Genomic DNA, 27481 nt, shown 5'->3' with positions numbered 1-27481 from the left:
CTTGCACATCCCAACCTGGCTGATGGCTTCAGCTTTGAGAAAACACCCTGATGCAGTTTCCAACAGTACAATGAGATGACCTTTTAGGCCTTCAAAACCAGGTCAGATTATGACACAAAACATTTTACCAGTGTAAAAGATGGGTTCACAGTGCACTTATTTAAGAAAACAAACCATGAAGGTTTTGGACACCAGCCTGATTAGTTAGCATTGCATATTATTGACTATATTGACATATTATTAATGACTTTTATGTTGAAAACGTGTTAAATATGGTTAGAATATTGGAAATGCCCTCCTGGGCGCCGCACCAGTCACGTGACTCAAAAACTATGATAGTCTGTTCTCATTGGCTCTAGCACGAACCAATGAAAGAGAAGAGCGCGAGGGAAAAACATGGAGGCTAAACTGACCCAAAATAGTTCCGCTGCAGTTGGAAAAAGCAAACTAGGGAATTAATGTTGTCATTTAGTGCGATTACGTTTCAGAAACACTGTTCATGTATTAATTTTAAAAGTCTCATTTGCTTAAACAACGAATGTTAAACATTTAGCCGTGAAATGTCACTGAGTGCATCGTGTGAATCCGTCTCTCAGAAAAGGACGCTATCGAACCTCCTCGGTGAGTTGACAGGTGGACCCTCACGTTACTATGTACGGAATATCAGATTACGCCGTACGGGAATAGAGACTGAAATGAAGACGCTCTCTCAAAAGGAAATAAACCCAGTCCATTCTCACCGTTTGTGTCATGTCCGTAGTGTACGTCAGTAATTACCGACTGATGGCTGTAATATTACTGTTTGATTGTGGCGTTCAGTAAACGCTCTTCAAGCCGATAAGGGGTCCAGGGTGACCCCAGCAAAAAGGAGAATGATCTATTTTCACTATAATTTCATCCATAAATAACCAAGTGACAAAATGTATGACTGTTCTGGGCATGGGTCTTTTATGTACGCTCTCTGTACATAAAAGAAATCTAAAGAAAAAAATCTTAGATGGGGGACATTGGGGCATTATCTTATCAAATGGAAATGAAAAAAAGTTTTGGTTCCACTTTTCTAAGGCTTCTGTGTCTTTGCTGCTGTTGTATTCTCAGCTGGTCGTGTGGTGAAGAGGCCGAAGCAGGAAGATGGTCAGCGGCTGCAGAAGGCGACGTTACAGCTGTTGGAGCAGCAGCAGAACCTCTGCAGTCTGCTCAGGGAGGTCGGGGTGAGTGTGCAGACCTCAGGGTGAAGGCAGAATCTACTGGGCTGCGTAACCAATGAACAAACATTAAACTATAATAATCTAGACATTTTATACTCATCTACGCAGAGAGGAAAGATATGATCTGATACACTGCAGAATGCACACCTGCTAAAGACTGCTTTGGCTAGGAACCTGTTAAAAAGGGGAAATGAAAGTGATTTGATATGTTCAAATTCAGTGGTTCTTGATCTTTGACTAATATGCTATCAGTGTATCTTTACTGTATTTTTTTTTTATGCTTTTTGTAGAATCCAGATTTGTGCAACATTTTTCACACTCCGAATGGAGAGGAGAAACAGGCAGGGTCTGAAGGCATCTCATCTGCCATTGCAGGCTCACTTGTGGGTAAGTGTTTGACACAAGGTCTCAGAAGCAACCTCTGTGCTGTACAGCAATGCTGCCGAAGTGGCACAAGTCAAATTGGAGGGTCATGTGACACACTCCCAGAGACATCTGGTTCTTTACACATTCTGAGATACACGGGTGTAAGGAGGGAGAAAAGTGTGGTTCTGCAGTCATGAGCAAGAACATCTGACATTCTTAGTGTTTGTTGTGTGTTTGGACTCTCACATAACCTTTTCATGACGTCTGTCTTCTTACAATGTTTATCTCTAGGACAGCTATCAGTATTCTGATGTTGTTTGATTCTTTTTATGCACCACAAAGGAAACTTATGGAAGTTGTACCAGGTCCTGACAGCAGTGCTGCATGGTGACAACCTAACTTTGACACAAAGTAAATGCTGTGAACTACAGGATGTGTTGTATTGTCTGTGGACAGTGTGTGAGCTGAGGCGTCAGGCCTCGCAGCTGGGTGTCCCAGTGGCAGTGCTGGCAGTGAAGATGGTGCTGGAGAGACTGATGGAGATCACTGGACCTGAGGAAATGAAGGATGAAGATGACAAGAGGAGAGAGCTGCTCCCTTTCGCTCAGCGAGTGAGTGTTTGACAGTAGGATTTGACAGTTTACTTCTTTGGGGCCAAATCCAAGCTGAACGTTCCACCAGTGTCCTCCCAAAGTGTAGACTGTTGAGTATTTGCTAAGTCTAAAGGGCCATCTGAACTGTTAGCCATCTCATGATGATGGGCGAGTAAGTGAGTGCAGGTGTCACTGGAGTGATGAGAAGGTAACTCGCATCTCAGATATTTTCCTGCTGTGGTCTACTAGAAGAAAACTGAAACAAGCTAAAACATAGCGAGTTGTCAGCACCTTCAGTCTGCAGAACATTGGTTTATAATCGTTTTTATTGTAGAGGTCTCTGTATATCACATCCCCGCTCAAATTTAAGACTGCTGTTCACCAGACCATCAGTGCGTCCCAGATCCTCTAATTACACACTAACTTAAAGCCTAGTATGTAGTGGGTTTACACTGGATAAAGTGACAAAATGAAGTATGCTAAAAAATACAGGCAGTATGCAAACTAAATACAGTTGATTTTGTCTGTTGCTGTTCTGTATTCTCCCATGATCCAATACACAAAGGAAATGGAGGAGCTGCTCACAGGTGGAGAGAATAAATTTGGGGTTGTGGTGAGCTCTGTAATGTTTAAACAAACAAACTGACCAATAATATTAAGTATTAAATATTCAGAAAGACATTTTGTTTTCTCAGTATCTCTTCAGAGTGACAGTTTGGGTGATTTTAAACTTTTAAATATAGACCCATGTAGAGTTGGGATTGACAGTTGATACTGTGATAGTACTGATAGTACTGAAAGGATTTTGTGGTACTTGTACTTTACATGAGTTTAAGTCCCCCAACAATTCATGCAGATATCCATTCCTGTTCTGTGCAGGTCCAGCTGTGTGTTCTGCTCGAGTCCAGCAGAGAACTGTTATCACAGGGAGCTTTCTGCCCTAAATTGTTCTGGCAGGAGTTCAGACGAGATCAGGTGTGTGTGTGTGTGTGTGTTACAGTTCATGCTCTTTGCTCTTTATGAGAAGCCAAATAAAGTAATTTGCTTGCCATGATGTTTGCATGAGTTGTAATCTTAAAGCTCCTTCAAAATGCATTTGTTTTGGATTCTCAGTTCTATGAAGAGTCAAAGTAAAAGTTGATGAAGTGCAAAAGTAAACAAAACAAAAATTAAGTTTGTTTATCTTTTAGCAGTTGTTCTAAATTACCACAAAAGGGACAGCTCAGCTTGGCCTTCTTACACAATGAAATAATTCAGTAAATGAAACATTTGATGTGATTTTTTTTTTCCAGAGGATACCCAAGCTGGAGGTGGTGTACCATCTTCACTTTTATAATATCCTCACTCTGAAATACATTTTAGAGAGGTAAGAGATATTAAGCATTTTTTTCTGTTCTGTTCTGCCTCTTGGTGGGTGTCGGGCAGTGGAGTGTAGTCATCGTGCAGCTGTTTACTACATGACAAGGCATAAAGAAAATTATCAGAACTATTTATACCTCTACAAACACAAACACAAGAATTTGAATCTTATCAGCTACAGAATACACAACCGTGAAGTTAAGCCACCTTTGAACACTTAAAGCTGAGATTTAAATACTCATAAATTTATAGCATTGAAATATCTTATTTGAATACATATTTTCTAAACATGTGAATCTGCTGCTTCTGATTTTAGGAAACCTGAAATCACCTAGTAATATGACACATGGGAAATCAAACTACATCAATTAATTAAGATGGCTTTACAAGTACAGTAGTGTCAGTATTATAATTTTTTCCATAGAAAAAAAAGTGTCATGTAAAGGGTCTGCAACTTGTAACTTTCGTCACGCAATCCTGTGTTGTAGAACGACACATGAACAAACCTCGAACCCTTGAAATGGCTGAAGTGATGATGAAAGCCACACACACACACGACACCACCTTGTTGTCGATTATGTTGTTACAGTGCCCCTCTGTGGATGTTCCATCTTTAAATCACACACTGAGTTCAGTTCACAGAAAGACTCAAATACAAGCACGACACACCAGAGAAGGATATCCAAGGCACTAGGACAGTGAAAGACAAAAGCATAGCTGACACCTACACCTTTCTGCAGGACATGATGTTTAACCCGTCACTCACCCCACTCACCCCCTTAACCCCTCACACTTGCTCGCTTTTTTTCCCTTCCAGTGATGAAGGAGTTAGGTTGTGGTTGGTGTCTCAGCTGAAGGCTCTGTGCAGCTGGACACCTCCACAAGGAGAAGACGAGACCAGACAAGTTCAACAGAAAGTGTTGACAAGTAAGGAAACAGATTTGTCTCACTTATTTGTAGCTGTGCCTCATGGAAGACGTGGGCTCAATAATTAATCAATAAACAACTGATTACAACACTGAAAACTGTTTGTCACCTATAGAGTGCTGGTGCCATACACACAATACAGAATACAATCAGGTTTGTTTAATAAAAGCAAAGAACAAATTTAATGACAAGAAGGGAAAAGAAAGCGTATCATGGTGTACTGTGTGTGGAACCGAGATGCTGTTTTCTTCTGCCTAAGGATCTGCTTCAGCTGAGCTGTAGAAACCTCTGACCAGACAGGAGGATTTCAAAGAGAAAATAGTCAGGGTTTTCTCTTGCAGAGTTAGGTGTCTGTAGTATTTGCTGCTGTATACCAGTGATTTTAATAACTACCTTTTACCATTTGGTGAACTGCAACCACAAAGCTGCCAACCAAAATGCTTTTGTGGTGTCCACTTGAATGTTCACCAGATGACATATGCTACAGCTAAAGGTGATCTCCTCCTGTGTTTTAGCTGTGGTTGGAGTCTTGGTGGGAACTGGCTTTGAGCTGAGCGTTGAGTCAGCAGCTACAGACAAGAGGATCTCCCTGCTCTGCTGCTCAGTGCTGGACGACATGCTCTTCTGTGAGTCTGCGTGGTCCTGCCCCACTTACCCTGTCCTGTGTCAATGAAACATTTAGGGAAGCACTTTGATTCACACCTGTGGACCACAAAAGCTCATTTCCTGATTCTTTAACTGTATTATTTTAGTGCTTTCCTTCTTTGTCTGACTTTTTAACACAGTGTTTTTCTGTCTCCACTTCCCAGGGTTTCTGGACACTGTGGAAAAGAGCCTGACGCTGCAGAGTGCTGGAGCAGGAGTCGAGCTATGGTTCTGTGTCTTTTGTTTGTCTCATTAACCTTGAAGACGTCAGATAGTCGGAGAACATGCACAATTAGCAATATACAAAGACATCATTTATTTGAATGAAATAGCAGCTGCAGCCCTCTGAGAAAATGTGTTATTCTGTATAAATTTTGAAATCACAAAGACAGATAAAAATATATTTAGAGAGAGTTATGCACCACTACACTATTTATAGTGACCATACAGTCTGTGCTGTTTCCCTCTCGGTTCAGTTAAAACATTACAAACCAGTCCTGTGACCTTGTTCTATTATTACTGAATTCTATAGCACTTTGTGATCCTCATCAACTAACAAGTCAATACATGCATTTTAACATAACTTTTTATTGAACCATTTACTGTGTTAGATCTCTCTGGCTCCTATTTCTTACACCTCACAGGGACTTTTTTTTTAATCAATCTATTGTTCTCAATCATTTGGTCCGTAAAATATCAGTAAATAGAAAATTTTACAATATTTCTCATTCCCAGTTTCCTAAAAGCTAAGATGACGTATTAGAATAACTTAATATTATTACCTTTTCCATCCAACAGTTTAAAACTGAAAGATGTTCTCTTTATTAATACAAAAGACAAAGAACGAGCACCAAACCCTTACCAACTGAGGATAGTGCAGGCCTAAAGAGCGACTTCAAGGATGACTTGTTCCTACATGAACCTGCTCACAACAAGGTCTGTGGATTATCTAGAGTGTCCGGCTGGATGTCTGGAAGGAGACGTTGCGTTTTTCCATGGTATTTTGGCACTTTGAAGTGCCATCTTGTTCTATTTTAATTCAAGGGAAGTGCAGACGTCTCTACAGCTGATATCTTCAAAAACTGGTTCTTTAAATACATGTTTACACGTTATTTTCTGATTTTGTGAGTAGGTGAGGATCATCTTAAGTGCACTGTTATCCAACTTACTGGCTTGCAACCGATTAGAGGATCCCGAGAGAAAAAGATACAAATATTTAAGGATGTAGGCTCCTGTGTTGAGCCACAGTGAAATATTCATGCTGCTCAGCTTCATGCTGCTCAGCAAATCCTGGTTTCTGCTGCTAATCCAGCTGGTGTTTCTACATTCTTTCTGCACACCTTAGCATCATATTCATCTGTAGCCGTTGAACTTCAAAAGATGCCCCTCACAATGCTTTCTGTGCAGACTTGTTGGCTTGTCTGGAAGCCTCACCACATTTTTTTTTTGAACACTTTAATCCAGCAGGACTGCAGCTGACTGGATGATCTCTCTGTGTCCTGTTCTCTGTGAACTCTGACACTGGAGTGTGAACATTCCTGGTGCTTGTCTGGTCCTGAAGTGCTAAAGCAGAGCACCTGGCAATTGTGATCAGGCTGTTTAAAACAATCTAACAGTAACAGTGACTGGCTCTCTCTGCTCGGTGTGCATGCCTCACACACTGACTCACAGCCTCCTGTCTGCAGCAGGAAGCTGTTCAGTTAAACATGGAGGTGGTCTAACAGCTGCTCATAGTAAAACACCGGGCAAACGGGTCATTTGTGAGAGCTTTTATGGTATTGTGTCTCTTGAATTTCTATCTATCTATCTATCTATCTATCTATCTATCTATCTATCTATCTATCTATCTATCTATCCATCTATCCATCTATCTATCTGTCAATCTATCTATCTCTGTTTCTTACTCCTCTGCTCTGTGCTTTGTACAGGATACAGATCTTTGATGCTTCTTTGTGTGGAGTGTCAGCGTCAGCAGACACCCTTCAGTGTTTCTTCACACACTCCCTCACACAGACCCTCACGTACAAGCCTCGACTAACAGGTAAAAACAACTTATTGTCAGCTTAATGCTGTTTTTTCTTTATAACCCTTACACTTAATTTTCACTTTAAAACACAGGCGTGCACTTCCACCTAATTTCAGGAACATCAAATCTGTCCTTTAGTGAATCTCATATATTAGGCAGTAATAGCCAACTGGCAGATGCAGATACACAACACTTTTAAAATTGCACATGTTCACTGTGCAACATAAGAACTTAACTTACTTACTCAGTGCTTTGGCAGAAATGTTAACTTTTTGCTGATGCCAATATTCCATTATAAAGCCATTATCCGCTGATACAGATGATGTGCCAATATTATCATGCATAATGATAACAAAGATGATTTCCAAAAAGTTGAATGTAAAAATGAAATAATATGTCCTCAGTTTCAGATGCCATCGCTCAGCAGAACGAGTGGACCTTTGCAAAATCCAGCCGACTGATGACCTCTCTTTTCCGTAAGGTAAATCTTCCATGCAGCCGTGTGTCTGTGTGTGTGGAAACCTTCACATATAATGAGCTCTGCCAAGATTAAAATTACTTTTTATACGTAAGAGCGTATACGTGTATTAAACAATTTTCTAGCTTCTCATAAATATTCTCTGCTCTCAGTCTGTCACTCTCTCTTGCCTTTGGATTTCACAGCCATCTGTGGATTTCTGACTGCTAGCTGATGTCTCTCCTAGTGCATGACTCTGTATATCTGTGTTATATTAAAATAAAAAATAGCATAACATTAGAACAGTCAGCAGTTACAAGCCTCACTCCTCAGCTGTCGACAGCAGTCAGATCACTTCAGCCTTCAGGTGTACAGCCTTCAGACCAGAGCAACACAGCACTGAGAGTATTGATTTATCTGAGATGATGTTCTTAGCTCCAACAAGCTGTAACTCCTCTGTATCGCTGCTGTGTTTCTGTAAAAGCTGGCTGTGATATTCAGTGTGGAGCAGCTGCTGTCTCACCTGCAGCAGGTTTTGGAAACCCATGAGGTTAACTGGAAACACGTCCTGTGCTTCCTGTCCACTCTGCTGGTTTACAATCCATGTGCCCAGTCCAGCCTCAAAGGTAAACTAGTTATAGTGGATTAAAAAAAGGGGCCATTATTTTGTGCTGAGAATAAATATATTGAAATGCAATGTCCACTGTTATCCACTGTTATGCTAAAGCATTTGTGTTTTCTCTAAAAACCAGCATAATAAAAGCTTATCATTCGTGTTTATTCAGATTCACACATTAGAATGGACATGTGTCAGCAGTTTTGTAGTTGTGTGATTTATTTAGCAAATAGCTCTTCTATTAAAACTTAATTTCCAACACCAGTAAAGTAATATATCAGACTCGTATATACACAAGGGAAGCACAAACTAACAGCAATTAGACTTTGGTTTCAAACCAGGCAGTTGTAAAAAGGACTTGTGGCTGTACTGACTTCAGTGTTAAAAATCTTGTGTTTCTCTTCGTCCTTCAGAGCTGCTGGCCAGACTGCTGACTTCTGCATTTGAAGGCTACGACCTGGAGAACGTGATAACTGCATTCCTATTGGCTCGACAGGGTGCGCTGGAGGGACCCGGCATCTTCCCTTCCTACAGCGACTGGTTCAAGGTTTCGTATCGACTTTTCTGCAACAGCTCAGAGTTTATTAATATATTTGAATTGATGCTGCTAATGTTAAGAAGTTTGTCATTTTTACCAGTAGCATTACTCTCTTTTGCCTTTTCAGATGTCTTTCTGTGGAAGCAGCGGCTACCATGCAGCCAGTAAGAAATCTCTGGTGTTTCTGCTGAAGTTCCTCTCAGACCTGGTGCCTTTTGAACCCTCACAGTACCTCAAGGTGACCCTGTGCTTATGTCTCCGACTCTGAAACATTACTGAGGTTAACAATAACCTCACTTTGCTGGGCTAAAGATATGTGTTGTATATTAGATGAACCTGTAATGACACCAGTAGCCAAATTAAATACTTGAAGAGCAAGTAGAAACAGGATTCAGAGTACATTTAGTCATGTACAGTATGCTTGAAGTACAGCACTTGTGCTTACTGCCTTATTCATCCAGCTCATCACATTTCAGAGGGAAATATTATACTTTTTACTGACGGCTATATTTACTCATTAATGTTTTAGATTTTTTCAATAGAGAAAACATGGTAAGTTGTTAAAATCCAATGGATTCAAAACATCAAACCAGTTATTCGTGTTATACCTGTGGACTTCTGATATGGTTTCATATAACTATTAGTAAAAACTATTTGAGGTTCAAAGAATATTCAATATTTCAGACCAGCTCTGCCTCTGCAAGCTATAACAGACACCACTATGTCATTTCTGTGTACTTCTTCTTCAACTATGTTTTGCTGCTAATACTTCTCTTCTGGTCTGCCTACAAGACTGCAAAAGGCAGTACTGGAAACAAATCATCAACATCAGGAAGAAGTTATAGTGTAAGCTCTAAGAAAACACTGGAAACACAGAGAAATGAACTGAGAATTTTAACACTTCACTGTGCTTTTCACCTGACAGGTTCACATCCTGCACCCTCCATACGTCCCTGTGAAACACCGCAGCCTCTTGATGGAGTACGTCTCTCTGGCCAAGACCAGACTGGCAGATCTCAAGGTAACAGCAGGGCCAAAAGTTCAACACCCCGAATACATCATTACTGCCTTATTTTGAATTTTTCATATGGAAACATATGAATTATTGTGTTTGTGATTACAATTGTATTATTTTGGTCACTTTCCATGAGCGTACACATCCTAAAATCCAATAGAATCTGTACTAGACTGAGTGTACTGTCTGTGTGTGTGCGCCTGCGTTTGTGTTTTGTACGTGTTGTGTGTGTACGTGCAGGAGTCGGTGGAGGACATGGCCTTATATGAAGACGTTTCTGGTGCAGGTGGAGCATCAGTGCAGGTAACAGTGACACCCAGTGGTATTTTGGGGTATCAACACCTGTTGATTCTGACTAACGAGAGATGATGAGAGGGCGCAGTACAAAACACCCTTAGTTTAATAGGTGTTTTTTGATTTACTAGACTTAGGAGAGTGTCAAAGAAAATCAGAATCAAAAATCAGCACCATGCTTGAACTAAGATTTAAACAACCAGACACCTCAGCGCCTGGTTAAATAATTGTTGAAGTAGCAAAGTATATTAATCAACTGCCAACCACCACAACCCCCTTACAGATGTGCAGTAAAAATCTATTTTTCAGTTTATTCAGTTCAATTCAGTTAAGTTTTTTCAGTTCTTGTTCATTCTTTCCTGAGTTTTGGTTGCAATAACAAACCAAATACCAAACTCAACTTATTAAAATTGCATAAGATTTGATCTTATCAGACTTTTGATGTTAACTTTAAGATTAACGTCAAAACATTTTGGTCGTTACCAAAATAATGGCTGTCTCAGGTGTAGCCCTCATTACAATACCTTAGTTTTTTTACTGAGCGAAATGGTGATGGGTTTGTATGTAATTCATTGGTGTGTCTTCTAACCATGGTTTCTTACACAGACTGCTGGTTACTACCACTAGGTGGCGCACAATCTAGTTTTCTACCTTAAAAATACAGTGCAACAATAGCAATACATTCTAAGGGCAATCGTCTGCTGAATATAATTCATAGACAAAATGTTATGGTTTGTGTTGTCAACACAATTTTTGAGCTTTGTTTTAAATATCTTAGCAGTATAAGAGTGTAATGTTTGCATGTATGTCGCTGCAGTGCCAGGCTGTCCAGGATGTGGAGAAGGCAGTGTCTCTGTTTGAGAGCACAGGAAGAATCCCTGCCACAGTCATGGAGGCCAGGTATTCAGTCAGGTTATCAGCTGCATCCCAGAAGGAGAGGGTCCTTTTCAATCTGGGTTTCGCGTAGATGTAAAAATTGAGAGGTTTTTCACACATCTTTTCTCACAGTATTTTCCGGCGGCCGTATTTCATAACACGATTCCTCCCCGCTCTGCTGACAGCGAGAGTGGTGAGCAGCTTCACCTCACTATTATTCTTTGTCTGATCTGCACAGTCTCAGATGTGTGTGTTTTTTTTTAAATTTATTTTAATTATCACAACTCTTCACATCACACGAGTCCAAGTTTTCCTGTCTTTCAATTTCAGCTGCCCGTGAAAGCAGATCCTCGGATGAATTTCATAGAAGCTCTGAAAAAGTGAGTTATTATCAGAAGCTTGTAAAATATGCATTTTAACTCTTCAAATCCAGTGTTACTGCGTCTCTCTCAGACTCTTAATGTTACACTTTACCAGTAATGGTTACCTGTGATTGTTTTGTGTTTTTTCACTGTGATGACAGTTGTTTGTTTGTATTCAGAGCAGATAAGATCCCTGCTGCACAGTATTCAGCTTATGTGGAATCCTGCCAGAAACAGAGGCAGCAGGATTGTGGGTATTCTTTATGATGTTCAGTTGTTGTTGACTGACAAAATAACATCATTGATTTTTTTTTATGTAGTTTTTTTTTTCAATTACATGCATCTAATTTACTCTAATGATGTAACAACTACATGCAAAACAGCAGCTACATCTTGAACCTGTGGACATGTGTTTCATGTTGGCCTCAGTGTAGCCCACATAATACAGAGAAGATATTTGAAAATGAGTCAGTGTTTCGTTAGAATTAGATCCCAGAGTGGCACAGCACACATACATTGCGTATGGCTGAAATGAAGAGTAGAAAACGGTGACAAGTGTAATGCTGTACAGTCATATCATTTACTGACAGATGCCTTCATGAACACTGTGTTGTGTTTTCAGGCAGCTTAGTGTGTTTGACCACTAGTGATGATCCTTTGGAGGTCCTGAAGATTCATCTGCAGGAATTCACAGAGCTGCTTGTCAAGGGAAATGACGGAGGTACGACGATATGGTGGAGGGGGATTGAGTGCAACACACACACACACACACACACACACACACACACAGACCCCTAATATACTCTAATTCTTGAAAAGACTTCATGATTTAATTTTAAGAAACAAGAATTTTTTGAACTGAACTGCTGAAAGGAGGGGTTGACAGAAAGCTGCTCCAGTTCTGTAATGAAGAAGTTTTTAAATTTTTCTTTAGTCTATTGTTGGTTTGTTTCAGCGATGTGTATCCAAAGCTGATGTGTGCTTCCTGTTTGCTTTTCCTAAATTGAGCTATTAATCCGGTTGTGTGTGTGTGTGTGTGTGTTCCATAAGCTTGTGGGGTCAGACTTTTTCATGTAAATGTTGTCCATTAAATCAAAGCCCTTGCAAAATGAGATTACACAGTGCTGATTAATCACCATGAGATAAACCTCTCTGTATTTTGCAGTATATCAGACTTTTTAAATCTGAACTCTCATTGCCAGAAGGAGGAGACAAAAGTTCCCCACTGTGGGTTTAAATATGGCATCTTATTGAACACACTCTGGTTTTAGTTACAGCTGGTAGTACACTGTTTGTGTTCAACACTTTTCAACTTTTCAATTCGTATTTTCCAAACCTCTGCCTTTCATGAGTCTTCCCAGACCCAGAACTGTGTGGGGACCTTTATGATTCAGCATACAGTGAATGTGTAGGTCATTCAGTTTCTTCCAAGCTGACATCCGCAACCTCATTTCCATACCTGTCATGTTGGTTCTGTATCCTCAGAGATGTCAGCCCAGCTGTCCAGGATCTCACACACTTTGAGTGTCGTCTTTCCTGGTCGTCCTGATGAGCCGACTGGACGGGCAGTAATCACGCTTGACATAAGCACTCCTCCATCCTCTGAGCTCCACTTCAAAGTATGTTGTGATGAAATTTATTGTTTCTGTTTTTTTAGATAGCCTATACTGCTATATCTGTTGTCTATATGCATTAGTAATTCTGTGTATACTCTAAAAAATCTCTGCCTCATATCCTCAGGTCGTCAACATGATCCTGAGAAGCTTTTGCCAGTGCATGTTAGATGCTTCCCGAGCTAACCCTCCTAACAAGTGAGGAGTACAACTTTTTTCAAAGTCTTACAAATGAAAAAAGGGGTTTGATTATTGCCAACTTCTGAAAAATACATTGAAAGTCATTGAATTCACTTTTCGGAGCACAGATCACATTCAGACTGTGTTTCTTTGTGGTGTGTGATTCACCAGAAACTTTTTCGTCTCTCCAGGCAAAACCTGTGGGCCTCCAGGTTTGTCAGCGTGCTGCTCGGGAACACAGAGCTCCTCTCCAGCCTTATACACAGACTCTGGGACCTGTTTCATAACCAGGTACATAAACCCATATTTATACACTCTCTGTCCGTCTGCCACTTTGTGTCTGTTTCACTTTATGCCCGGAGTGTTTTATTTTTAATTTTTCGCTCATCAGTTGTACAAACCTCCTCTTGTTAAAAAGGGATCGTCATTGAGCGGCGCCCACTTACTCGGTCTGACAGCGTTTGTGGTCCACCTCCACGCCTCCATGTCGCACAGTCCCTTAGTTCAGCTGGTCCCACCCGTTCTGCTTCAGCCGGTACCTGTTGGAGAAGCTCTCAGCTCTGCGCTGGTCTGCAGCACACACACCAACATGGTCTTCTGTGTCAGGTGAGGTTACAAACTTCAGCTGACTCATTATACGCTTACTGCAGAAGATGTCTCTGTTGTTGGCACCTGGCCTGGCTGCCATGTTGACTCACAGTCTTCTTGTTGCTGTCCAGGTTGTGTGTGGCAGCTGTGTGTTATGGGCTGTGCAGAGGGGACTCACTTCCTCAGCAAGAACAGCAGGACTACATCCTCAACAGCCTCTACAAGAAGGTAGGTCAGACTTGTGCTATACTGTATATAACCATCTACTGTGTTTAGACAAAGTGAAGAGGTGTGTCATTCTACTGTCTGTCTTTCACTCACATTCCCTACTTTTGCTACATGGACAGCTCTGATTGTATCTGTCAGTTCCAACCTGAAGCTGTTGATATTTTCAATTTATTCAATTTTCCACTTTGTCTATAAAATGTCAGAAATAGGGGTGTGCAAAAATATCGTTATGGCAATGTATCGCAATACTTCTTTATACTACATCGATTTCTGACTCCAAAAATCGATTTTTAATAAAATAAAATGAATAAAAAAAACATTGTTTGCACGGTTCGCGAACATCAGCCAAAAACAAATACAACCTCCAGTCCTATAGATGCCGGCGTATGGCTCGGTGGTCCGGCGGTCACTAAGAGGGAACTTTAGAGAAAGTCCAACATGGCTGAGACCGTGGAAAAGTTAAGAGCGGCTCCCTCGCATTTTAAAGCAGATGTGTGGGCACACTTTGGATTCTACAGCAAACCAGGTACCAACGATGTGGACATGGGAAATGCCATTTGCAAGCTTTGTCACGTTTGTGTTAAATATTGTGGGAACACAACGAATTTGCGAACTCACCTGAATAGGCGACATCCAGATACTCAACTACAACAGCAGCAACCTGTGGACAGAAGACAAACGACTCTTGATACCCCTAACAAATTTTCATCTTCATCTTCACATTCTTAAAAAAAAGAGTCAATAGTGCAGTTTATTTGCCAAGATTTGCATCCTTATCAGAATCCAAAGGTACTGAATTTGTGACGATAACATAACATAAAATAGAATAAAGCAGTGGATTCTGACATTTGAGAAGCTGGAACCAGAGTAGGGTTGGCCTTTTTTCTTAATAAATGACTTAAAAGATTAATCTTTTTATCAAAAAAGAAAATTTATTTTCTGTCAACTGATTAATCAGTTCATCTTGTTTTAGCAGGCCGCATACACTAAAAGGTACTGCTCATACAGTTTACTGAACATGTTAATATATGCTATTCCTTGACACACACTCCAAAGCAGATGTTCAGTCATCTACCCCACAGATTATTTGCTGCAGTGGTCAATAAAAACACCAGATCAAACAGTCAGATGAGTTCCAATGAAGCACAAAGCACGTGTTTGTAAGTTTTTTATTTTCTGACAATATTATTTTTACTGCTTTAACTCTCCATATAACTGTGTGTATGTTCAGCTTCTGTACCTCATCCCAAGACTGTTGCCTGAAGCCAGAAGAGCTCCCATCTCTGCTGGTGGTCCAGTTGCTGAATACCAGGAGGAGAGCCTGCCCGGCCTGTGGAGCAGCGCCACAGACGCCGGCAGCACCTGGAGGAAGACCGCTTGGTGTCTGTGGAGACACCCTGCGTTCCGTCTGCTGGGAGACATACCACAGTATCAGGTAAAACATGGCTCCACTGGGTCGTTTGGTTTGAATGAAGCCTTATCTCAGTGAGTGTTTAATGGTGTAGAAGATCATGTTCAGTGTGCATCGGAAAGCAGTCGATCCTATTGACAACAAAACCTCTGTTTTGTTTGTCAAGCTGCTGCTCTCAGAATGGCTCGCTAATGAGCTCAGAGTACACAGAAGTGAAGACGCCCTGTCAGACCCAGAACGGTAAGACAGGAAACACACACACACTTACAGGTGCCATCTGACATACATTGGAAATAAAGTCAGCACAGCTAATAACTGTTATTTGTTGTGTGTGTGTGCGTGTGTGTGTAGTCAGGAGTACCAGCAGTGGGCCTGCCTCGAACTCTACCTGCCTCGACCAGAGGAGCAGGGAGGCTGTGGAGGAGACATGAAGAAGCTCTGCTCTCATTTGCTTAATGCTGTCATGGATCAGCATTTAAGGTTTTGCATACATATTCACAGTAAAATCTTGTATGAATGTAATTCATGCTTTTAATGCACAAACTTACCAAAGACAGCAAATTGTGATAGATTTCTTTTTAACTGTGGCAGGGTTGGTGGTTCAGCTCCCAGCTGGACTGCATCAGGAGCAACCTAATTAAAACACGTGTTTAGGGAAACAAAGAACCAACTGTCTGAGGTGTTTAGTAAAAATAAAATAGAAATAAGAATAAAAAGATGCAAGAGGACAGTTTGTGAGTGCTAGTCCTTTCCCAGAGGGGAAATTCAGGTGTTACAGTAACACAAGGACAGAATAAGTAAATAGTTAAGTAGAGACTCTACAGAGAATAAATCATTAAAAATGTATAAGAGTATAATAATGTCAAAGAATATGATAAAACCAAACTTTACAAGAGCAATTAGACACAGCACAAAAATACAGGCAGCAGTACACATACAGTACTCATAACTGGTGGGTTACTAATTGTAATATACATATGTGTATGTATAAGCAAACATATAACATGATATAGCTTATTATAGTGCAGTATAATACAATATATTGTGTGAATTTGCCCAACAGTCATACTGTAGTAGCCTGAAGGACTTTAAAATATTTAATACACCTGTATTTCTACCTTTTGTAAAAGTTTTACTGTTCTGTGTATTTTGTGTCAACAGCAATCAGACCCTGGGAAAACTAGACAACAGAGTGTCAGAAACTGGGACCTGTCTGCCAGACATCCTGTCCAGAGTACAGGTGTGTACGCTGACACAAGAAAAACAGTTTATTATAGTGATGTCGGGGTTCTTAACATTCATATGAATGGGGGAAAAGCTGTGTATAAGAAGCAGATGTGTAATGAGTATCAGAGGGCATGTGTGTTTGTTTGTTTACAGGAACTTGTCTATGAGATGGAAGTGACCGACCTGTCTGGCAGAAGCAGAGCTGATGTGCATGACTTCCTGTTTGATTTGGTGTCTGAGAGATGCTTGTCCACAGTGACGTCAGCTTCACCAAGCATCAGCACCAAGCTGAGCCTGCAACACACTGTGAACACATGGAACAGGTACACACACAAATATATCATGCAGATCATCTCTGTCAAATAATACGTAGCCGCTGAAAACTTGGTGTGTGTGTGTGTGTGTGTGTGTCTCACAGAGTACTGCTGGCTCTCCCAGCGGTGTTATTCATTAAGGTAAAGACTGAAGGAGGAAGGACGAGTCTGGAGTGTAACCAGCTTATAGAACATGTCAACCAGCATCAGGTGAGGTGCTGAATTTTTTCTCTGGCATTTCTGATCATCAGCTGTCTGGAAAAGTGCAGTCATGAGTGTGTGTGTGTTCTTTTTCCTTGTCTGAATTCCTCTCCTTCTGCTCATTCTACAGAGGAACGTGTGCTCCCCAGCTGGCTTGCTGTCCTGCCATCTAACAGCACACTTCCTGAGAGTGAGAATCACTTCACTTAAATCTGAAGAGAAATCAAAGCTGACACACATTTCATACTGTAAAAAAGATCAAGAGTAAATCTACTGTCTGTTTCCTCTGCAGGGCATGTTATCTGCCAGTGTACGTTGTGGACGTTCAGCAGAAGAAGTCAACAAAGCCTGGTCTCAGATCAGTTTACGCTGTCCTCTGCTCCTGGTCTCCACAGTGGTAGCGTTTGTTCTCCACACAGCTAACAAACTTTGATGAACTTTTCAAGCATCATTTTCTGGATTCTCTTGCAGCACTTTTTCATGTGTTGTTTGTGAATGCAAAGAAAAAAAATGAAACTACAGGGCAACAAGTGGGATTTGTTTTATGTCATGAAAACTGTACATTTGGTGAGAGATGTAGCAATGGTAAAAAATGGTCCTGCATTAAGTTGTTTACCATCAGTGCATCCTTTACTGCATTACTTTGTCCACCACTGATACTAATGCGCATGCTTTCTCAGGTTGGCCAGAGAATTTTTATGATTAATAAATTTTGTGATGATTTTGTATGTGTGTAGCACTGGTGGGAGCATCTGTCTCCAATGCTGTTGTCCCTGTGGCGTCGTCTATGTGATGTGGAGCCTGTGCCAGAGCAGCTGCAGCTCCTCATTGGCTGTCAGAACTGGGCCTGCAGGTAAAACGCGATTCTCACAAACCACCATCTCTGAATCTCCATTTTAGACTAAGGAATAACAAGAAGTGGCAGAACGCAACTGCTCCCTCAGCTTCCATTTCACTGTCAGGTTTGTCTTCCTGACGGCTCATATTAACGTGATTTTTAATTTGTGACCTGTGCTCAGTTTAGAGGAGGGCCCTTTGTCATCGCCGGTGCCTGCAGCCACGGCTCTGCTGCTGGCTGCCAGCCTGCACCGAGCCTGCCGATGCCGTGGGTGCGACAGCTTCAGTGCTGCTCTGAAAATGCTGCAACCAGAGATGGACATACAGCACAGACAGGTGAGATATTAACGCCATTTCACCACCCCATGTTACACTGGTAATGGCAGCCAGTTATGGTGATTAATCTGGTGAGTAATAGTTGGTTTGTTGTTTATTATACACTTGCTCTGTAGACAGCCAGGGGTTGCTGCTGCTGACCTGTTACTGTCTCATTTCTTCTTCCAGGTGCTAGTTTTTCTGCTTTTCCTGTGTGTAAACGACTATCTGTCAGCACTCCTGTATCCTCAGGTAATTAACCACCAACCGTCCCAGTCCACCAACACCTTGTGAAATTTCTTTATGAAAATAATGGATAAATAATGTAGGATTGAAGTGTACTGCTGCACTGTTGCATTCCTCTTTCAACTGGAGTGTCAAATGGCTGCATTGTTAAAGACAGAGTTTTGACATTTGGGAAAATACGCTCATTTGCTTTCATGCCAAGTGTTGGATCACAATTCACTCTCACCTTAGTCCATTAAATCTAAAACTACAGTCAAAAGGCAGCTGTAGCAGATTGTTACCTCTGAAGCTCTTAGCTCTTTCCAGTCTTTATGCTAAGCTAACCAGCTTCAAAGTTAGTGTACAGGCATGAAAGTGGTATCTGTCATGTCATCTAATTCTCAGAAAGAAAATGAATTACGTGTTGATTTATGCCATATAGACTCCTTCAGGTCAAATGTTTAAGCTTTGAACAAAGTCACAGAAACAATATGACACTAATAAACCCAAGACCTGCTTGCTAAAATGCCTCCCTTAAGGCAGTAAAGGCTTTAAACGCACTGTGTTCTGACTGAGATTATCTGTGTAGGGGAAGTGCCATCACAGAGCCAGGACTTTATGCACAGACCTCCTGCTCGTCTTGGTGGACTTCCCTGACTGGCTGCTCATCTTTAAGTCAAACAGTACAGTGTATATCTTCTAACATCAGTTGCTAGTAGTGTTTGTCAATTTTGTTTCCAGTTTGGCTTGGTAATCTTTATTTGGCAGATAAAATATAATGTTAGCACTGACATTAGATGGGTTTGTCTCGGGTATATGCATGCATTGTTAATTTAGTCTGCTGTCTGTTTTTCCCAGCTCTAGAGCGAGGTGTTTACCAGTCGATTACAATGGTGACATCAGATGAGTTTACTCGACTGATGCCTTGGGCTTTTTACAGGTTTGTTTTTGTGTGTGTGTGTGTTCTTGGGAGCATCGTATTTCCATAATATTACCCTATAAATCAGTCGGCAGATTTTAACATTATATGACCAAAACTAGCTAGGAAGTGGGAAAGTAAACATGTGGCTGCTTCATGTTTTTAAAACACCCAAAACCACAAGTTGAAATGCATCAATTTCCAGCATTTCTTATCTAGAATGTGCAAAGCAGAGTCACTCTAGGCACAGAAAATATACTCTCCCCATGTACTGTATGTACATGACTTACAGTCCTAACAGTAAGTTATTTTTATTGCACTTAATGTGTGTGTGTTTAGCCTGCTGCTCCAGCTGAGTGCCGACCTCCAACAGAGAGCTGTGTGTTGTCCAGGGTTCCTCCATACTGCTGTCCTCTGCTACATCAGTCTGCTGCAGCTTTTCCTGGATGGACACACACTTAGACCAACCAGTGAACGCACTGACAGTCAGGTGAGTGGTTATATCATGATGAGGGCAACAACACTCCCTCACCTCTGACATTGTTCTGACATCAAATCTATATGTAATGTTAGATGGAGCCTTTTCAGATTCTGAGCGATGCCAAGCAATTTCTTCTGAGAGAGATCTCGCAGTCGTCTCCAGCGGCTTTGTCCCCCGGCCAACTCAGACAGGTAACCAATAAAAACAGGACACATCTGTATTAAGCCACTCGGTAAGAGCTTCTGTTAACAAAACATTCCCTCTCTCTTCATCACTCCTTATTGTCTCGTTTCTCTGCTGATGGGTTTCCTGGTCCAGCTGGAGTCCCAGTGTGCAGACCTGGACCCAGAGGTGGCAGCAGCTCTTTCTGTGCACCTTGATTCTCACAGCCTCAGCCCAGAGATGGACTTCCTCTGAACAGCTGCAAACTGACAATGAGGTGGAGAAACTGAAGTGAACTGGTTTCACGGTCTGAGTAACGGTAACTTAATATACAGCCGTTACTTCATTTGTTCTGATGTAACACAAACTCATACCTGTAGTGCCATTTATCAAAATCACTTCACTGTTCATATTTTACGTAAAGTTTAAAAAACTTTAGACACTCAGCTTTGTAAAAAAAAAAAAAAAAAAGTCTACATTTTATTGACATGTCTTTTTGTACATATTGCACAAAGGACTTTATTATACACATGTACATCTGAAGCCCTTTTCACTGTTTACAATACAGAGATACACTCTTAAACAGAGTACTTAGCATTGTAATAACTTAATAAAAAACAGTGACCTGATAAAACTAAAGTGAATATTCTTGGAAAACATTTCTACCCAACTGTGAGGTGGTTACACAGCACATACAAGTGCTTTACATATATTTACGTCGCAAGAATATTGCATTATAGAACTTACAATTGCATTTATGTAGGACATATGGTCATTTATATGTGGCTCCTACTGTGTACTTGAGCTATCAAATAAAAATGTCTGTATAGATCCATATACTCCACAGGCAGGGAGTAACTTCACATCAGATCGGTAACAGAGGCATCAGAAGTAGTAGTTGTCTTTTCTAGTTATAATCCTTGTGATTTTCAGGAGATTATAATGGTGGACATTTTTAGGAATAATCATACAATGTACTTACATTCTCTAATTATCTCTTTCTGTATATTGCGTTTTATTGTTAATGACTGCACTGGATTTAAATTGAGGGGTTTGGATTTGTCAGGAACCATACAGCATGTAATCCAGTGTTACTGTTTGTAATTTGATCTCAGTGACATCACTCACTGGTCACTCTTCACCTGTATCAAATTACTGCTAATGCAAATCCAACATGTTTTAGTGCTGCTGTACAATGAGCGTTTGCTGTTGTTACTGCAGTAACCGCAGGTGTCACCAAATCAGAGAACTGAGAACTTACGAATTACAATTTTAAAACTCAGGATAACACTTTTAAAATCTATTCTAATCTATTATTTAGAATGTATTTTACTGTCACAAACTAAAGGAAGAGAGTCTGGTTGCAATGCAGCGACTGCCAGTGTAGGAAAGACTGGAGCTTCTCCAAAAACAAGCGAAAAACGAAACTTGGGGCATACTTGGTCGGAAGATGTCCTGACATTGAAACAGACTCATTTTGGAATGACAAGTAATTCCTGAAAACTGTAATAACCTGTCCATATGACAGTTATTGGTGAAGATCCACTAAAATGTTGATACACTTCATGTTGAAGGCAACAGTTTGACGTTATGACACAAAGCCGAGCTAAAATGGCTTTGTTGGTAGAGAACTGATATAAAAGTCTGTTTTGTACTGCCAGACCCCAAAAAAAAAAAATCCATGATCTGAATGTGAACAAATGGAACGTACAGTACAGATGCACAGAACTGGTCCCTGTCCCACAGTTTATGTACCTGTGCAGCAGACCTGGCCTGCCTGCTGTCACCTGTCCTGGTCTTGCTGAACCACCTCCCCAGTCAGAGTGATGGTGTGCAGGTCGTAAAGCGGCGGCTGCTGCTGCTGCTGGCTGCTGCCTCTCTGAGCATCCACCTGAGTCAGCGGGTGCACCATGGACATGTGGACGTTAAGATTGTGAGCCTTCTCAAAACGTTTCCCGCACAACATGCATGCAAACTCCAAGTCGGCCTCTGCCTTGTGTTTGGTCATGTGGTATTTTAGTGATGCTCGCTGGCGACACTGGAAGCCACACACCTCACACCTAAAGGGGGGAAAAAAAACAATGTGTGTCTCCTGTTTGCGCTTCTGATATTGAAACTAGAAAACAAATTCTAAATCATCCATCAAGTCATGTCATGTTTGTGACCTACAGAAGTTTTAAAGCGGCTAATTACATCATCGGTACTTACTGCAGTGGCTTGGCCCCTGAATGTCTCATCTGGTGAACTGAAAGGTGTTTCCTCTGCTTGAAAGTTTGGCCACACTGGTCACAAATGTAGTTCCTCTCCTCTGGAAACAGACACATGACAAACTTTAATACAAGTCGAACTACAATTTAACACCTAAAGCAAATGTCTTCTTGGTTGAACTGGTACAGTGTGTTTAATGTGGCACAGCCCAAGTTCAGGCTGATTCATTTAGCCATTACAGCAAAACAAAAGGAGCAGGTGTTAATGTGGCAGGTGAGTCAGCCCACTGAGTGTGCACCACTCACATTGTTGTAATAAATATAGTAGTTACTTCCTTACATTAAGCTGCTCAACCTAGGCTGATATTCTGAGTACAAATGAAGTTGTTATTCTTCCTACTGTTAACACTGTGGTAAGGTAAACACTCATGACAGATTTCTTTAGTCTGTTGCTGCTCCTACAGCCAAAAAAATAAACCCCACTTAATCAACTCTTACATAGAGCCACACTCACCTGAGCTTGTTTAGTGATGCAGGCCTCAAGCACATGTAAAACACAGTTTTACAAACAAACAAAAACCTTTCTGTTGACCATACCTGTGTGGATGAGCTTGACATGCCGCTGCAGGTAGCGGTCGATCATGAAAACCTTGTTGCAGCCAGGATGAGGGCAGGGTCGCTCTCTCACCTCCTCATGATGTTCCTTGATGTGCTTCTAAAGACGCAGCCCATAAAAAAAGCAGTCACTTAGTTCATCCAGGTGTCAAATAATGACTTCTCTTAGTAGTGTGGAGAAAAAGAGCTGTCTCATCTGGTGGTGGATTAAGAATGAATGCAGTAAAGTTGTTCTCTTAATATGATAGGCCACATCGTCTCTGTCTATATAAGGATTAAAAGCTATACATGTATAGATTAATAATAAATTATCACTATTAATAATGTACACCATATGAGATATCATTCTTTTACTGATAAAAATGAAGTGAAATTAGCTTGTTATAGGCTTGACACCTAACACTGAGTACTACAGCATTCCTAATACTGATATACACCATGACTGATTGAATTATTGAACGTTAATCACTTAAGCAAACAGAGGAGTTTGTGAATTCTGACCTTTAAACCATCAGGAGCTCTATAGACGGCTGTACAGCCTGGATAAGTACACTTATAGATGTTGGGCAGCTCTTCTCTGAAAATGAAAACAGTAACAATAGTAGTTAAACTACATATTTAAATATTACACTAACTTGTGTCAAATGAAGGTTATGTATTAAAGGAAAAGCAAGAGTGAAATTGTGGCAAATTTGCCAACGTACCCTTTGGGTTTGAACTTGTTCTTCCAGCCAGGTTTGGGTCCAGGTTTCTTTTTGATTTTAGGCTCCTCTGGCGCTTTAGGGCTTCGTCTTCTCTTGTTGGGGACTGCACCCCTGCGAGCTCTGGGAGGAAAGTGAGTAAGGTACATAAAACACAGTACGTGGGTTCCTGTCGGCAGTCATTTCCAGCTCATCTCTGCTGTTTTAGCAGAACAACAAGCTTTGCTGAAGAAAACCTGTGCCCACCTCTTGTCTGAGTACGGCTCGAACAACTCATCATCTGATAACCCTTCTTTTCTATTCTCCTCTATATCATCCTCGGAGATGACCCTGTACAAACACACACAGTTACGGCCTTCTGTCAGTCTCGATCACTTGATTTCAGTCACTTTACAGGCTGAAAAGTACTTACTAATCTACAAGTATTGCGTCCACCCCACAAATTGGTGGTTATAAGACAATGGGAAAGACAGAATCAGGTGAGAAACATGAACAGCGTAACCAACCTGTCAGACAGATCACTGTCAGCAGCCTGGTCCTCTGGCCGGGCGGGAGCAAGAGACAGCGCCTCGTTATGACCTGTAAAATCTAAGGGAGGGGAAACCACCACAGTGTGAGTCCGGGATCCATACAGACACACCGCAAGCCAGACAAACACTTAAAAGGAGCCACGGTGATGAGTGCTTAACACTTGGGTCTGCATCTGCAGTAGAAGAACAGGTTAATATTTCCATAAAAACACCAGGACTAGTATGCATAAAACAGTTCAAAAATCATCTCATGAACAAGGCAAGTGTAGACACTAAATGTAACACACAGATCACAGATCAGCACACACATTAAACTGCATCACCAAAAATCAAGACTGCTATCCTTAGAGCTATACTGTTAGTATTACTAAACATGTACTGAAAACCCATCCTGGAAACAGCACAGCTGCTCAGCTTTGCTTCTAGTTTTGCCCAGTGGCCACTTGTGGTGTTACAGTTAAAAAAATTCTATGACCCCAGATATACACTGTATAGACCAAAGTATCCAGACAGGCTGCTTTTCAGGGGTTTGGCTAGGACCCTTAGTTCCAGCTGTTATAGCTGCAAAGTTGTCTATGTATTTAGAATGCAACGTCATTAAAGTCCCTGTTGGTTGGTCGGGTGCGCCAATACTTTTGTCTATATGGTGCGCTTGTAAACTGTTGACAGGATATCTCGAATTGCAAATAAGGTATGACTCTTTATATTGTAATTTTTTAATCCATATATTATGTATTATTATCTAACTGCCCTCGAGGGTCAGCAGCACTATTGCAGATATTCAGTGGGCCACATGCACAGGAAATAATCTCAGAAGCTAGAAACCTCTTGGGCATAAGAAAGACAAGCAGTTCTTAACACACTGAATGGGTTGTTGTTGTTGAAAACTAATTATTAGGAGTAATAGTTTGTATTTCAATTTCACAGTGCTTGATCAAAAAATACATCAAAAAACATCCATCACATATCCCCAGAAGAAAGAAAATCACAGTATTGGCTGTGGACCTTCAAACATTTTGACAGTTTTCTATGTGATGCTGCCTCACACCTTCTCTGGATCTCAGTCTCACCTTCAGTGTTACCGGTCCAGTGAGCCAACGCTGAGCTCTGAGTCTGTGCTGTGACTTCAGGCGGACTGTGTTGAGTCAGGGTGCTAATACTTCCAACTGGGGCCTGTCCAGTTGGTTGCTCTTCTTCTTCGTCTTCCTCCTCCTCCTCCTGTTCTTCCTCCTCTGACATCACTCCATCACCATTGCCACTCCCTAACACTCCACAGCTGAAGTTCTTTGTGTACCCTGGCTTTGAGGCAGTTGTGCACTGAGTGTCCATGATGTATCTGTGACCATCAACGCAACCCCAAATGGCCTTAACAGAACCCCAGCACTGGCCCTCCAGCACCTCCTTCAGGTCGGGGCAGGAACGGCAGGCCTCTCCGTGGTGGTGAGCCCAGGACACCAGACTGTGGAGGCACTTAGGGTCTGAGGTAAAGGATGGTGGTGCTGGGGAAAAAAAAACAGCAGAATGACAGTAATGCAATCAGTTAGCTTGACATGTGTTTTATGTAATTTTTGTAAACAAAAGCAAAGCCAAATGAAAAAAAAAATTCTTTACTTGTTGAGTCATGGTTTACTGAGGACTCTGGACACTTTGCATTCTTCCTGAAAAAGAAACAAACAGTTGCTTGTATTTGTAGATTATCTGCCTGAACAATTGAAAACTATCCAATAAATACACACTGCAAAAGTGACAACTGAACTTACCGGCTTTTTGGGTTATCTTTCCAAACTGGAGGGAGGTTGACTCTCTGCAGAAAACTGATCAGGATGCTGTGGCACTTGTAGAACTTAGCATGACATTTTTTGCAGATAAACTCAGATAACCGTGGGTCACGATCCAACTGGACCCCTACCAGCTGCTGGAAGTCTGTGTGGAATAAAAGGGGCGATCGGGAAGTGGTGTCTGACTCATCGTCAATGATATCAATGGAATCCTGAGGCCACTTGAATGCGTGCCGCAGGCTGCGTGGAGAAAACTTTCCATGGCAGAGCCGACAGATAGCGGCTGACAGTCTACCTGCTGGGATAAATCAAAGATCAGTGTGTTTCTATACTGCCAGTAGTGACCCAAAGTCACCAAGTGGATGTTATTTTTAACCTAGTCTCCGTGAGTCAAGTTGGGAACCTTGACTTCAAGCACATGATCTTTATTTAAATGAAAAGGACATCATACCAAATTCCAACCAAAAATGCCAATTAAATGTTCATCCAAAAGCAGCATCTTCTTGAAGATAATCCACCTTCCACTGTTTACTACGATCAACAGAATTTTGGTGACGTCACAAAGGAACAAAGAAACAGACATTGTCATACTGAAGTCTTTTGTGAGGAAGCCAGAGATGAACAAAGTACCTTTTTTTTTAATGCCGTCTGGTACGACTCTATTTTTACAAGACAAGAGGCAACACATTAAATCTTGTACCGAGGCACTCACCTGAAGATTTGGGCTTGCTCTCTGGATGTTTTTGTGTGTTGCCAGCTGCTGGTACACTGAAGGTTGCAGTCTTGTCTTTTGCAGTGTTCTCATGGTAGAAACTGTCTGTGGTTAGAGGCACAGTCTTGCGTGGCCTCCCTCTGTTTCCGGGTGGCCTCTTATCCTCACTGATGCTCACTGTTGTCTGTGTCCTGCTGGACCTTGGGCATCTGCTTTTCTTCTTCATAGTTTATCCTACAGTTGGATTCTCAGCAGCTGATCCCAATGATGGTGTGCTGCTGCCTTGTCCACTGTAAAGATTTGCAATGTAAGCCAAGTCCCAATTAATTTATCTTCGTCTTATCTATTCTACATAATAAACAATTTATTAACTTAACATCACTGTGGTTATGCTGTCAATTGAAAATATGATGAACCACTGAATAAAACTACTTATTTCACTTTGCCATCTATTTGACAAACCGTATTTCCATCATACATGGCTACTTAGTTTGCAGTCACCAGTTGGAGTAGTTGGAGGTACATTCAAACACATCAACATGTTATTTTCATATGAACGTCGTTGTCTGTATTTACAATCCCTAATATCCATTTCCTTTTTTTCCCAGTAAGAGCAACAAACACGTCTAGAATATTATAACTTTTACATTACAACAAACAGCTAGTGTTCAGTAGCTGGTGTTGATTTCAACCAGCTAACGTTAGCTAGTTAGCCTGAGCGAGACTGCTACATTAGCCAGCTAGTGTGTTAAAACATTTGCCTTAACGTTATCACTACTGCAGTCCTGTAGCACAACTTACCGTCACAGCATATAAATCCTAGTACTTGAAGTACATGCTGCTTTTGACATAAAATACGTTTTTCATGAGCCAAGAAGTCAGCTCTATGCCTTCAACGCTGCTCACAGTTGTAAACATTAGAACCCGGAAGTGCTACTTGAACAAATTCCAGAAG

The 27481-nt window shown here is 41.2% G+C and overlaps 2 protein-coding genes across 6 annotated transcripts; one reads left to right on the top strand and one right to left on the bottom strand.

Annotated features, from left to right (window-relative positions):
* The first annotated feature begins 356 nt into the window (after window positions 1-356).
* LOC124061396 (Fanconi anemia group A protein) lies at window positions 357-20570 on the top strand. 2 transcript variants are annotated; one of them, XM_046393158.1, is made up of 42 exons: window positions 357-621; window positions 1099-1211; window positions 1499-1595; window positions 2031-2185; window positions 3047-3142; window positions 3460-3533; window positions 4344-4453; window positions 4969-5079; window positions 5263-5326; window positions 7027-7139; window positions 7529-7605; window positions 8066-8207; window positions 8611-8744; window positions 8863-8973; window positions 9661-9756; window positions 9991-10053; window positions 10862-10944; window positions 11053-11113; window positions 11251-11300; window positions 11462-11532; window positions 11905-12003; window positions 12768-12901; window positions 13023-13093; window positions 13267-13366; window positions 13494-13681; window positions 13795-13891; window positions 15123-15326; window positions 15469-15542; window positions 15654-15782; window positions 16464-16542; window positions 16683-16852; window positions 16948-17053; window positions 17175-17234; window positions 17337-17441; window positions 17782-17897; window positions 18064-18217; window positions 18386-18448; window positions 19011-19104; window positions 19280-19361; window positions 19680-19830; window positions 19914-20012; window positions 20140-20570. In XM_046393158.1, exons 1-42 carry the CDS (start codon window positions 561-563, stop codon window positions 20236-20238), a joined length of 4356 nt encoding a protein of 1451 aa, XP_046249114.1. In that variant the 5' UTR covers window positions 357-560; the 3' UTR covers window positions 20239-20570. The 2 variants fall into 2 exon arrangements, with proteins under 2 accessions (XP_046249114.1, XP_046249117.1); XM_046393161.1 differs by lacking the exons at window positions 357-621; window positions 1099-1211; window positions 1499-1595; ... (4 more) ...; window positions 4969-5079; window positions 5263-5326 and adding an exon at window positions 5363-6034.
* Window positions 19827-27481, bottom strand: znf276 (zinc finger protein 276). Of its 4 annotated transcripts, none has more exons than XM_046393165.1 (13): window positions 27328-27481; window positions 26527-26816; window positions 25797-26112; window positions 25648-25694; window positions 25107-25535; window positions 24013-24094; window positions 23753-23836; window positions 23510-23629; window positions 23307-23382; window positions 22788-22905; window positions 22192-22291; window positions 21739-22043; window positions 19827-20249 (listed from the first exon to the last, which is right to left on the bottom strand). In XM_046393165.1, exons 2-12 carry the CDS (start codon window positions 26750-26752, stop codon window positions 21767-21769), a joined length of 1875 nt encoding a protein of 624 aa, XP_046249121.1. In that variant the 5' UTR covers window positions 26753-26816; window positions 27328-27481; the 3' UTR covers window positions 19827-20249; window positions 21739-21766. The 4 variants fall into 4 exon arrangements, with proteins under 4 accessions (XP_046249121.1, XP_046249122.1, XP_046249120.1 ...); XM_046393166.1 differs by lacking the exon at window positions 19827-20249 and adding an exon at window positions 26849-26874 and having other exon boundaries at window positions 20462-22043; window positions 27328-27479; XM_046393164.1 differs by lacking the exon at window positions 19827-20249 and having other exon boundaries at window positions 20462-22043.

The sequence above is a fragment of the Scatophagus argus genome, chromosome 7, assembly GCF_020382885.2.
Source record: "Scatophagus argus isolate fScaArg1 chromosome 7, fScaArg1.pri, whole genome shotgun sequence".
NCBI lineage: Eukaryota > Metazoa > Chordata > Actinopteri > Scatophagidae > Scatophagus > Scatophagus argus.
Note: the sequence above shows the minus strand (reverse complement) of the source record. Positions and strands in the feature narration are given on the sequence as shown.

Excerpts from the sequence above, each read along its gene's own strand:
- LOC124061396 (XM_046393158.1), top strand. The coding sequence starts at position 561 with ATGTCACTGAGTGCATCGTGTGAATCCGTCTCTCAGAAAAGGACGCTA. Across the intron at positions 2,186-3,046 it reads TGCTCCCTTTCGCTCAGCGA|GTCCAGCTGTGTGTTCTGCT; the intron begins GTGAGTGTTTGA and ends TGTTCTGTGCAG. Across the intron at positions 15,783-16,463 it reads GTCATGGATCAGCATTTAAG|CAATCAGACCCTGGGAAAAC; the intron begins GTTTTGCATACA and ends TTGTGTCAACAG.
- znf276 (XM_046393165.1), bottom strand. The coding sequence starts at position 26,752 with ATGAAGAAGAAAAGCAGATGCCCAAGGTCCAGCAGGACACAGACAACA. Across the intron at positions 25,695-25,796 it reads AAAGATAACCCAAAAAGCCG|GAAGAATGCAAAGTGTCCAG; the intron begins GTAAGTTCAGTT and ends TTTCTTTTTCAG. Across the intron at positions 23,383-23,509 it reads AACAAGTTCAAACCCAAAGG|AGAAGAGCTGCCCAACATCT; the intron begins GTACGTTGGCAA and ends TTTCATTTTCAG.